This window comes from Manis pentadactyla, chromosome 7, assembly GCF_030020395.1.
Source record: "Manis pentadactyla isolate mManPen7 chromosome 7, mManPen7.hap1, whole genome shotgun sequence".
Classification (NCBI taxonomy): domain Eukaryota; kingdom Metazoa; phylum Chordata; class Mammalia; order Pholidota; family Manidae; genus Manis; species Manis pentadactyla.
In genome coordinates, this window is record NC_080025.1 from 10,774,087 (window position 1) to 10,787,209 (window position 13,123).

The following is a 13,123-nucleotide window of genomic DNA, read 5'->3' on the forward strand; positions in this document are numbered from 1 at the left end:
AGCTTTGTGTTGATTAAAAAAGTAGAAGAATGTAAGCATAACTACATTTTAGCTTTTCTCCAGTCTCTTTCTGTAAGTGAAATCTACTGCTTGTTTTTTTATCACTGCACTTTATTCTAGTTTATGCTATATGATTTTCAGATAGCAGAGATGGTACTGAAATTTAGCCATATTACTTACATAGGGAATGTCTGTCCTGAAGTGCCAAGTTACGTAACTGACCGAGCAGAAGTCTGGCCTGAGGATCATAAGGAGTCAGAATCCTTTCGTCCATTAGAGGAAGAATTGAAATGTTCTTATCTCCAAGCACTTCAAACACTGGCTTCTTGGAGAGGGTGCCAGTAAGAATTCGTCATGACTCAAACTAAAGGAATTCTCAAAGCTTCATCTGACTGGCTTCTGCAGTTCTTAACTGACCTTCACCTTTTTTTGTTGTTCTTCTTACCTGTCTCATCCTCTACCTTTCCCCCATTTGTAGTATCATAAATATCTGTATCATCTCACTCCAAAGGGGAGGACACCTGGGCCAATCTGTGACTGATAGGAAGCCAGAGTGCTTAAAATTAGGATTAGCTTTTAAAATCCAATTCTTGGATACTGTAAACAGAGTCATAAATTGAAACTTACAGATTTACAGAAAGGACCTTTTCTAGAGCTAAAAACAATTGCCCTTAAACTCCAGTTGTGGAAAGATGTTGGCAAAACACAGTCTCCCGTCTTGGTCTAAGCCCATCCTGTGCCTAATAAATACTTGCTGAGTCACCCCCGTGCCAGAGGGGCCATGGCAACATGAGCACTGGGGAGCTGGCATATCTGTTTAAATGGCCCCATGTCTTAGCATCTCATGTTGATGAAATCAAGTTGAAAACATGAGGAATTTTGAATGGAAAAATAATTTGCAATAGGGTGCAGTACAGTTTTGGAAGTGTATTATACATGGAAAAGGAAATTCAGAATTTTAGCCAGTGTGTCCTGGAAATGTAAGAGATTGGGTGATCAATGAATGCATGCACGTGAGCTTTAAGTTTCCATTTTTTTTTGGTCAAGCACCACATCCTCTCTTTTTCTCCTGCTTCGCCTCTAGGTGACGTATTGGTGAGGGTGGGAGAAAGTTGGTGGGCTTCGGCATTACTGCAAAGGGCTGGATCTACAAGTGACAGCTCCGCCTCGAGAACTTTGTTATTTCTTTTTGCAGTCTTTTCTTTTATCAAAGGTAACATTAACTAGAAGCGTTATTATTCACCAACCCACACCAAAAGCCAGGAGAAGCCACCATCAGCAGGGAGACCCCTTTTGCCGCATCTCATCCATTTCATCTTTTGTTCACTTACTCTGGAGAGCAGAATTCTTACCTGACCTACATCCCACTCAACTTTCTCCCCTACTTTCACCATGTAGCTGTGGGGATGGTGGTAGAATGCAGTCCTGAGAACTGGTTCCCAGGATTGGTCCTGGTCAATGGTAGAAAAGGCAGTTTATCTTTAGGACCTCCTGCTCTTTTCTCCATTTGTTGATTATTTATTGAGTGCCTGCTGTGGGCTGTGCCTGGGAGGTTCAGAGTAAATAGAACACACTAGGTCCGCCTTCACGAATATCCCATATCCTGTCCGCTCCCTTTGGGGCCTGTTTTCTCCTCCTTTGCGCTTAGTGATTTTTGGGCTCATGCTCTTCCTTCCCTCCAATCAAAAGTCTAGGACAAGGATCTAATAAACTCATTCCCTCTAAATGTTAAACTACTCAGGATGTTGCTTCTCTTGGTGGTTGTGTTTTAAAGGAAAGTAGAGTTAATCCAAAGTAACTTGTAATGAGGAAGGCATTCCCAGACTGTAAGAAGCCCTGTCACATAGGCAGCTTATTATCTCACCGTCAAGAAAGGCCAGGGGGCCTTCTGGTGGGGGCGGGGGCACCCACTAATAATACAAGAGGTCCCGTTTAATTGGATGTCTCTATGAGCCAACTTCTTTTCTATGTTCTTTTATTTAAATCTTTAAGAAGTCCTAGGAGATATATGTACACATATTTTACCAACAAGAAAATGGAAGTTTATGGAGACAACTGGAAAATTTAAAGGACAAAATCAGGAGTTGATGATTCTGAAAGGGCAACCTGCTGAAGTGTAAATTACAAATCTGTTTTCAGTCCATTTTTCATTAGTTATATAGGAAAACTACACTTTAGGAATATCTAATCAGTGTGGTAGGAATACTTGTTTAAGAAAGGGTATTTTTAATTTATATTAAAATTTTATCTCTCTCTCTCTCTCTCTCTCTAACTTGGGAAGCTTCTGACTAGAGGTTCTAAGATCTTGTCCTAACGAGCATTTTTCCATACAGCACAATTGAGAGATGGTTTAGTTTTAGGTTTTTTTCTTAGCTTTTGAATGTAGACATAGTCAGATAAGCATCAGATTATTAGATTAATTTAGCTCATTAGAGTTGCTTCAAAGGACAATCCTTTATCTTTTATAATTCAGCTGTGCAGGCAGCATGATTACATCCTGGAAAACTCCTTTCATAGAGTAAACTTAATTATAGAACACCATTATTAAGAATTAAAGAAGGATGTAAAATAAGATCTGCATGAAGACCTCAAGAATTTGAAGTTCACAATAACTAATAGATTAGAGACACCTGTTTCAAATGGTGGGACCCTATTTTTGTTTTGCCTTGTTTTAACATCTTAAACTTCTTGGATTACCTCATGGCCATTTGGCAGAAGTCCATCATACAAAAGGAAAGGAAGTGGACTATATTAGATATGGCCAACTTTTTTCTGATGAGAATATATTGTCTTTTAACAAGGAGTTTGCTAACCCTACTTCTTTTTTCTTGATGTAAAAAGACATGGATAATATAATCTCAGAGAGTAAAGACAGGCAACTGCTTCATCAGATGGCTTATTCCAATTTTTTATATTTGCTACTTCTTCCTCTTGGAAGGCATCCACTTCACTTAAAAGGAAATAATAGTATGAATATCATTTGCTCTAAAATACATACCTGGGGTTCTGATTCTAAGTTGATTTTGAAAGGATGTGCTTTCCCATCTTCAGATACCTGTGGAGACCATAAGCGAGTTTCTGCCCTGTAAATAAAGTAAATTTCATAAACTCCAAATTTGAATGGTACTTCCAGCTCTAGCATACTTTAATTTCTTAAAAATGTTTGTGAAAATACTATCAACCCTTGCTCATATAAGCAAAGGCAATATTCCTTGCTCATTATTCTACATTGTCCCACCTAATTAGTCTTCATTTTTAGTGTGCTTTGGGTATACTTGAGTGGATCAGAATTGCCTGGAGGATTGCTATGGACTGAATGTTTGTGTACCTCCTCCCAAATTCGTTGTAAGTTGAGATACGAATCACCAACGTGGCATTTGGATGTGGGTCTTTGGAAATTTGAGTTACATTAGGTCATGCAGGTAGGGTCCTCATGATGGGATTAATGCCCTTTTAAAATGAGGAGGAGACGTGAGATCGCTGTCTCCGTGCACACACCGAGAAAGGCCATGTGAGGACGTACCAGGGCCTGACTCCCAAGAGCTTGACAGTACCTGCACCCTGATCCCAGACTTCCAGCCTCCATAACTGTGAGAAATTTACATCTGTTGTTTGTTGTGTCAGTCTCCCAGTCTCTGATATTTTTGTTACAGCAGTCTGAACTAAGGGAAAGGCATTGTACAGTTCCTGGAGAAAGTAGGTTGCCAATACATGTGGGAAACAGTCTGGGAGAGGGAGATTTTGGCGGCACACCCTGGGTGGGACCACAGCGCAAATTCCTCTCCTTCCCTCCAGTCTTACCAAGGCCACCCACAGGAGACAGTGAGTGATCTGCCATGTGGATTTCATGTTGGCATCAAGGCTTTGTCCCATCTTTCTCATGTGTCATTTGGGACGGAGTGCTCTTTAGAGGCCATGTGCTTGGCAGGAACACAGGTTATGCATAAATAGGGAAAGAGTTAATTTCACCCCATGGAATGGCAGATTGGCCAATTGACCGTGCATCCCTATGGCATCAGGGAAAGTTGTGAATACTTGTGAATACAATAGCAACAGGATAAACCCACACTAACAACCATTATAACAAACTTAATTTTCACAATTAGTTTCAGACTAGGGCTCTGATGGCAAAAGATTGGGTTCAATTTCTTAATTTTTTTTTGGCTGGAAATGTCTCATTATCTAACACCCTCATGTGCCCATGCAATCTCACACTTTGTGAGGTTTTTCTGGGCTGAATTCTGTACCAAAAAGCCTATGACACACAGGATATTAACAACCAATTTTTAACCTGATCACCTTTTGGCAAATCAAGAGAATTTGGCGGGGGGGAATTTAAAAATTCCATTCCATTGTCTACTGCATTTAGAACAGTGGTTCAACTAGCCATGCTGTACAGTGTTTCTGTGGCCAGTACCCTTAATGGTTCAATTTTTATAGTCAATTAACTAGATTAGTTGTACAGAAACAAAATTCATGTAGCCTCTTTCATTATTCTGACACTCCAGAGAATTCCTTTTAGAAATAGTTTAACAGATGCTAGATCGATTGACTTCAGTAAAGAAAAAAAAAAACAGTCAAAATTCTAGGTCCTGTGACACTCCTCAGTGGGAGGATGATATCATTTATAGTTCTGGGTCAGGTCCTCCTGCAAAACAGATCAAATTTAACATCATTAATTAAAGAGCACCTGTCAATTTTGAGACACAGCTGGTGTGCTGCTGCTTTAATCCTGTCCTGGGCATCCGCATGAGTCATGGATTCCGTGCCGAAGCCATCGATAGCCAGGATGACATCTCCAGGACACAGGTTGGCAGCTGCTGCCTTGCTTCCTGGAGTAATCTAGAAGAAATCAGGGCACTATTTTAAAAGCCAGTATTCTGCAGTATCTTGAGTTTTGTGCCCTACATTTATATTTCATCTTTGTAACATTGGAAATGTTTCACTGGGCAGGATTTTAAACCTAACGTAAAATAACTCTTAGCCAGTCTATTGTGTTAGCTCTATTTTTCCATCATCCGATATAATTTTGTTCCTTATTAACCATGTGTCATCTATCATGGACATCTCCTTCTCCTTTAAAACATATTGCATGACTCCCTGTTTGAATCATATTTTCTTTGCTTAACACAGAATAATTTGTTTTATTGAGAAAATTTTTTTTGTCATCCAGAACTCTTTATTTAGAATAGAACTTTATGAAATTTGGGAAGCTTTTCTATTTGAATTGAAACTGTTTTAGCATCTTTGTAAGTTATGGCCCTTAAAATTACATGAAGGGGCATTTAGGATATAGAAAGCTGGAAAGAGAATCACTTTTGTGTTAATAAGAAGAAGTCATGTAATATACACAAAATTAAAACTTTCATGACCTCTTCAGAGAGTTGATGTTGAAAGGCAAACGACTAGTTTGGAATCTAAGGAAAGACGGGTGCCTCCAAGGAAAGACAAGATGTGAGTATAGGCTTACCAAGAGAGATGGGGCCACCGTACTAGCGGTTACGAAGAATTCAGCTGAAAATATGAACAGATTGCCTAAGGCTGAGTGTGAATTAGCCCTGACAGTCTAGAATTCCTGGGGACTGCAGACACAAGGGAAGTTTGTATCCATGAACAGTCTCTTTTCCATAAATGAAGAACAGATAGAATAAATAGGAAACAACAAGATGCTAGATTTTAAATAATTTTTTATCAGTAATTACATTAAATATAAATGGTCTAAATACATCACACTGTTTTTCTTAACAGATTGTTAAACTGGGTAAGAAAGCAAAATCTGAGTTTATGTTGTCTACCAGAAACCTACATGAATTTCTCTTTGTGTAGGGGGATGAAAGAAATTCTTATGGATATGGGAAAGGTATGGTTGTTAAATATTTGAAAGGTGGCAAATTTGAAACTATTTCCATGTTGAGTATTAGGTAATGAGTCTTTTGATTGCTATATATGTTTCCAATATTTCTGAATAAATCCCAACTATTTACAACTGTCTAGTAGTCTTCACCTTACCTTACCTTGTCTATTTCTCTAACATCATCTTATATCATCCCTGCTCCTCACATCCACTGTGCTATAGCTATTCTGATTCCCTTTTGGTTCCTCAAATAGGTCAAGAATGTACCCTGTTCGGCACTTTACATACACTGTTAATTTTGCCTGAAATGTTTCCCCCACTACCCACCCAGCTGCTCCTTCTCATCCTTTATGTCTAGACTTAAATGTCACATTCTCAGAAAGACTCCCCCAAATATCTGAAGTAGCGCCTCCAGCCCCTCCCCCATCACTCTCTACCATTACACCCTGTTCATTTCCTGCATGAAGACAGTTTATACCTTTATGTTTATTTACTTGTATATTGTCTGTCTTCCCAAAGGGACTAGAGGCTCTTGAGGACATGAATAATATTATGTATATTCCTAGTGGATATTCCAGTGTTTGGAATTAGTGAATAATTAATTGAAAATGAATGAAAAAGCCATTTAAATTAGAGCTTATGAAACAAAAAGAGCTGGCCCCTAAATACCAAAGATTATGACTATTAATATCAATCCATTATTGTTATATTGCAAGTTCCCACTATTTAGAGGAGAAGAATGCATACAACTTTACTTAAAGCTCACACTGCTCCAGGATAAACTAGATTGTTCCTAATGTTTTACTTGAGGGTCAGTTGTTGATTCATTTTTTTTCTCTACTGTTTCATTTTGAGTCTGTTTAATTTTGTGGCTCTATGGGAGATCCAAGATTCATCTAAATGAATACAGTTGCTAAAATAATAAATTCTCATGTGTCTGAGAGCTTCAATCTCATCCCTGAAGTGTTTATTGCACTCACTTTATTTCTGTGATCATCTCACTGTGGTGATCATGATCATTTTCCAAGAGGAACAGTTGATAGGATCTGGGTGAAGACAACTGGGGACTATTACATCTTTGGGTGGCATTTCATAGCTGTTTTCCACTAGAAATTCTCCCAGACTAGAATTGCTAAGAGAATAAAAGTTTCCATTCCTGATGTGACTTGTAAGGATAAAAATAATGTTAAACTTTAAATTTTTTCTAACTGTAGTTTGTCAAAATCAGTACAATTTTTGAACTTCTAAGATCAGAATGCTTTTCTTTGCATTAAAACATGAGAAAGCATGGCTCAATGTGTTTGCTTTTAAAGTCTCACCTAGTTTTCCTAATAAACTTAAATAAATTTAAGTTGTATAACACTCAATCTTGATTTAGAAAAACCTAATATTTCTTAGGTCTCATTAGGATGAATGGAAAGTAGGGTTATGAGTGCACCTGCCTATAAAAATTTTAAACAGAGACATCTGGGGTGCTGAGCTTAGATATTGAATATTACTATATTTTATTAACAGTATTAATATAGAAGTTAATAACACTATCTTATATTTACCCAAAATATTACATTTGCAAAGCTCTTTCTAATACCTTTGACCATTGCAACAACTCTAAGATAGATTGCTTCTGTTTTTCAGAGGAGAGTATCTCAGCAATCTGTAGCTTCTTACTAAGGTAGGGGCAACTGTATAGCTACGTCACCAGTGGTTTCAGTGGAAAATAGGAAAGATGGTTGATACTGAAGGCCAGAATCCATTTCTGACTTTGCATTCAACCTGGTGACTGATGTCCCAGGACCTCCAAGGAGGGAGTTGATAAGAAAGAAAAAAAGTCTGTACAGAGAAGGATGAGAGAGAATGCCTTCACTTCTTCCTATTCTTCAAGTTCATCTAGGCTAGATCAGAAAATCGACCACCAAATTGGCCTGGTTTTAGGAAGTTAAGTTAATCATAAGACTATGTTATTTCCCAGCATTACTTACTAGTTTATATTATTATTTATATTACTTTATATTATTGTTCACAGTTTATTATTAACATGTTTTGTTAAATTAGGAGAAACGAGAGCTACAGTGAGGCAGAATTTTTCAATGCATTACTTATTATTCAGGTTCATTAGGATCTCAAATATCAAAAGCATTAGAGATTATTGTAAATACTACCAATCACTTGGCATGTTTTCAAACTTGTCTGATTAGAAAAATCACATGGGGTCCTTGCTGACTGTAAAGACTCTGAACTCACTCCAGAAGCCTGGGGACATGGTTTAGAAACCCTAGGAGAAGAACTAGGAAATTTCTATTCTTAACAAGTGCCTCGGATGATTTCCATTATTCATATCAACCTATTACCTGCGTCCGTTTGGAAAAAACTAATTTAAATCACAGATAAAGCATCATATTGTTCTATTTACTGTGTAAGACATGAGGGAAGTCTAAGATATGGCTCTGATGGGATTTATATGATAAAGATAAAAACGATTGACACAGTTATGGAGCAAGACAAGTATATACTGAAGGGCTATACTATGGGGCATGGATCGAAGCAGTGAGAAATTCCATGGTTCAGTTGCTCTCCACTGCCTACAAATAAACTCCAGTGGGTCACCTGGCTTCTAAAGCCCTTTGGCTTTAGATCTACACTATAACTCTAGAGCCACAAGCCAAATGAGCTGAGTCAGAATCTGCAAACAGGGCCTGGGCATAAGTGTTTTCAAAAGCACTCTGGGTGAGTCTAATGTGCAGCCAGGATGGGGAACTATTATGGAATTGTTATTATTTTTGCCATTGTATTATTATTGCAAACAATTATCTCACCTAATTCTCAAGACAGTCTTTTAAGATGAAAAAAATGGATGCTCAGGAAGTATAAGAAACTTGCTTAGGGTCACACAGTCAGTGAACATCTGAAACTCCTCACGGTCTAACTACAGCTGAAGCTCTCGCACCCCGCCGCAGTACCACTCTGTGGGTAAGCTCTCCCCCGACCCCTCCTATCTCTTTGGCCATATTTTTCACATGGAATCCTGGACAGGCTGTATCATGTCCTCTACTGACATATGAGCTTCTCAGGGGGTAGAAACCCATTAAACTATAATTATATCCCCACAGTGCCTTCCATATACAACACATTCTTCACTTAATGGATATTTGTAGGATGAATGAATGCCCTGAACATATGAATTTGCACTTCTATGCACACAGGTCTTTGGTAAAACAAATTAGATTTTTATTCTTATCAACCTCCCTAATACACTTGAATCCTGGAAAAGGGTAGCATTCAACTGTACATATTTCTTTCTAAATGTTCAAATTTCAAATATAGTTTAAATTAAACTAGTTTACTTTTTTTTGTTCAAGCCTGCAAAACTTAGGGATAGACTAACATTTTCTGTGTTGGTACCCATAGTCCATATAGCATTCTCAGTTACAGTGATCTTGACCCTGGGTGTGCCCTGCATAGGAAGGAGGGAGTTGGGAAGAAGAACTGAGTGGGAAAGGACATACTGGCATCAGATGTAAACAGTAATTTTACATCATATACACAAAAAAAGCTTGGACTTGACTCTAAAGTGGACCATTTGTGAAAACAAACCATCTGTAACTTGGCTGTGATAGTAGATCCACCTTCTGGGTGGTCTTAAGAAAGAAAGAGACTCCTTAGAACCTTTTTACCAGAGAAAGAAAGGCAGCTCACTTGAGATGTGAACCTTAAACTTTATTCTGTGAAATACTTAAGCCAGTTATATATGGTGTTTGCAATAACAACCCCCTCCACATCCACAACTTAAATGTATATTGCACAGAGTGTATACCTATTGCCCAAATACTGCTTTCCTACCAACTGTATCACAGCCAATTGTGAACCTTTCTGAAAATGTCTGGTTTTGATTTACCTTACTTCTGATGTTTTTTTAATAACACAAAGATTTACTTGGATAATTAATTGGATTGTAAACAATTATAGGGCTGGGATCCTTTGTCCTAATTTTCTGAATTGTAATTTCAACGAATGGAGGGTGTTAACATTTGTAAAACCCCTAGCTAACTCTGGTTGGGTAGAGGATCAGTGTCTTGGAGCATTGATACGGTTTGCATCTGTAGCATGCTAGGCAAGGAGGGCTGGCCATAGCTTGTAGGAGGACAAAAATTGATTTAACTGACTTGTGGAATACATTTCATTTTTGGGAATTTATGTGGCATAAACTGCAGGCAATGGTATTTCAATTCTTTGCATACTTAAGAACTTGTCCAAACAGACAAATCAATTAACAATAAAACAATTCTCATTTTTCTTTATTGTAGAATATTTTGAGGACACAATCTGTACCTAATATGACCAAGTTTTGTAAAAGTGAATGATCTAGTCAATTGTTCATATCTTGTCTACATTTATTCTACAACATATATGATGTCTTAGATACTGGGCTCTGCACTGAGTAGCCCCCAAATTTGAAAGTTCCTGCTCACAGGGAGCATGCAATTTGTAGGTAACAGAGGTACTCAAACATCTGTGGCATAAGGCATGGTATAAGGAGAGGTTATAGGTCAGAAACCATGGTAATCAAATGGTTGCAATGCTTGTTCCTGGAAGAAGGCTAGGGCAGTGGAATTTGATTGGGTTTCCATAGGCATAGAGGGTGATGAACAAGGTGGAAGGGAATTCTGGAGAAAAATGAGAGCAGAAGTCTGGTCTAGGGGAACCACTGCCTATCTATGGAGGGAGAGAGGGAAGGAGATAGAGAGGGGCGAAATGAAGCTGAGCTGGAGTTGGGAAAAAGGATGAAAGCTCTGAATGTGTGCGAAGACCACACATTGTATTCTCTATACCCTGGTGATGCCATTGGAAGTTTCAAGAATAGGATGACAATGCAGGGTGTACTGGAGAGGGGAGACAAACAGGGGTGAAGCTATGCAATCTTGACTAGGGACAGTGATAGAAAAAAAAGAATGGTAGATCTTAAAGATACACAGTCAGTAGGACCAAGTGATGAATGGATTGGCACAAACATTTATTGCAGAATTTTTCACTTGTGTGGACTTCAGAATGCAGATTTTGGAGACAGACAGACCTTGCATCAAATTCTGTCCCCACTTATGATCGTTATCAGTGAATGAATCTCCTGAAGCCTCCCTCTCTCACCTACAAAAAGGGAAATTACTCCTCCTCCTCCTCTTATTGGTTATTGTGAGATTAATGTAAGATAGTACTTTAAAAAGGGGCTTAGAAGAGTACATGGCAAGGAAAGGAGTATAATAACACATATGCAACCTTATTCATTGCCTTCTAACATAACATAAAGATTATGAAAGTAATAGAACAACTCTACTACAAATTACAACACTGATAGTTATCTTCGGGTAATACCTTTTAGTATTTTTCCAAATTATTTTTAGCATTCTTATAATTTCAGTGGAAATAGTCTCAATTAGGTGTTCACTAAGGCAAAAAGTTCAAGTGAATATGCTTCATTTATTCAACAGGAATCTACTATGTGCATGATTTCGGGGACACTTAGAATACAAAACAGTTTGATTCAAAAGCTTATTTCATTTGTATTAACAAATGAGAACTATACTTCAGATGCTTTAAAAATATTTCTTAGTAGAGATAATGGAGACTGTTTTCTTTGGTAAATCCATAAAAGGCATTGTTTGGCCCAGATCACTGAAACATTTTCTGCTTAATTTACTTAGGAACACTTTTGGGGATATGTTAAATTTTCATGTCTCATACAAAAACACATGTCAGATATGTTTATGTTTTTGAAAGTTTTAAAACACAGGTTGAAATTTTCCATGGTATGCATTTTTATGGTAAATGTCTTGAGATATCTGAAAAAGACTTTGGTTCCCAAATCTCACAGATGTATAAGTAGAGCAGAATTTAAAAGGTTTTTACCTTGTTAAAAAAGCTATGGGAGTGAATCAGATCATAAAATATACATTTATAAAGTACAGTACAAGCAGTAAAGAAGGAAAAAATATATATTAAAAGTATAATATTCTGAAAGTTTATGCTTTTAAATTATGCTTAATATGCTTTATATGTGCTAGTTGAAATAATAACAATAATTTCCTATTAAGACAAACACTTGTGTTAGAAAAAAAATCTACTAGCCCAGCTAGAAATTTTTGACAGGACAGAAATCCTGAAGTTTTCCTTTTGGTTTTAATTCGACAGTATCTCTAATAGGATATTAAGTAAGGAAAGCTTGACTTTGATGATAAAGGACTATTTTCAGTTATTAAGCTGAATGGTGACTTTCCATCAGGTAAGCTCTGACACATTTTCGTTGTAGTTTTAGTTATAGGCAATGATTCCTAAGCCAAGTTTAAAACTTTGGAAAAGATCTATTCAAAATGCCTGGAAACCTAGGAATACACATTAGTAATATTTTCCCTGTCTGGGCTGATATGAGTGGTTCCAAATTGGCCGACCCAGGTTGTGCTGTGCGAACAGCGCCCTGCTGCCCTTTCCATCCATACACGGCAAACGCTCAGGTGCGTGTCTGGCTCCAAGAAAAAACCGACGGTGTCACCCCTTGGTCTCTGCTTCCCAGACCCCATCTCTTTTGCTACTGAAAGCAAACGGGGAGTGGAGGGCGAGAAGGCCCCCGAGCCCTGGCAGCCAGCCTACTCTGAGTCCAGGGAAATCACGCTGTCGGTCCACCTCTGCTCAGAAAGCCTGCGAGAGGGTGCAGACTCCACTGGAGCTGACTCTGTTAATTCCCTGAATTGCTCTGCATTCTCCGAACCTGTTTGCCAGTTGCTGCCTCCCCTAGAAGTGTGAGCCCGAAGCCGGGGAACCACGCAGCGCACCCTGGCTCCCTGGCCACTCTCCGCTCCAGGAGGACCCGCTGCACGCCAGAGTCCCCGACCTGCAGCAAAAGAACGGAGAACACCTACCCTGGTGATGATCAAAGGCTGGTTGAAGTCTATGCCCCCCGAGAGTCTGAAGCCCCAGGGCGCGGGGCCCGGGAGGACCACGTTCTGGGGCATGGTGCCTCCTGGCGCGGCTTCCTCCAGAGCAAAGGCACCTGGGGACTGGGGCGCAGCGAGGGGCGGCCTTGCTCACGGCGAGCGTCCCCAGGCGGTACAGCCCACTGCGCTCCCCGGGCAGCGTCCTCCCGGGGACTGCGTCCCGGGGAGCTTTATCCCCGCTCCCGAGTGACGTCACCGGCCTACCCATCTCCCCGCCCCCTCCCACCACGGAGAGCTCCAACTTTGGAAGAAAGCGACGCGCCGGACCCGCGGGAGTTCTTGGGTGCGC

The 13,123-nt window shown here is 39.2% G+C and overlaps 1 protein-coding gene across 3 annotated transcripts in view; it reads right to left on the bottom strand.

The window, feature by feature from the left end:
* Nucleotides 1-13,007, bottom strand: part of PDLIM3 (PDZ and LIM domain 3) — a 28,137-nt gene extending 15,130 nt beyond the window's left edge. For 2 of the 3 annotated variants that reach the window (XM_036894213.2, XM_036894212.2), the window contains exons 1-3: nucleotides 12,760-13,006; nucleotides 4,691-4,842; nucleotides 2,999-3,083 (exon numbers count right to left, since the gene is read on the bottom strand). In XM_036894213.2, the coding sequence (XP_036750108.1) occupies nucleotides 2,999-3,083; nucleotides 4,691-4,842; nucleotides 12,760-12,852 (330 nt within the window). In that variant the 5' untranslated portion in view covers nucleotides 12,853-13,006. Of the gene's footprint in view, nucleotides 1-2,998; nucleotides 3,084-4,690; nucleotides 4,843-12,759 lie in introns of all 3 variants that reach the window. The other variant, XM_036894211.2, reaches the window with a different exon arrangement.
* Nucleotides 13,008-13,123: the final 116 nt, after the last annotated feature.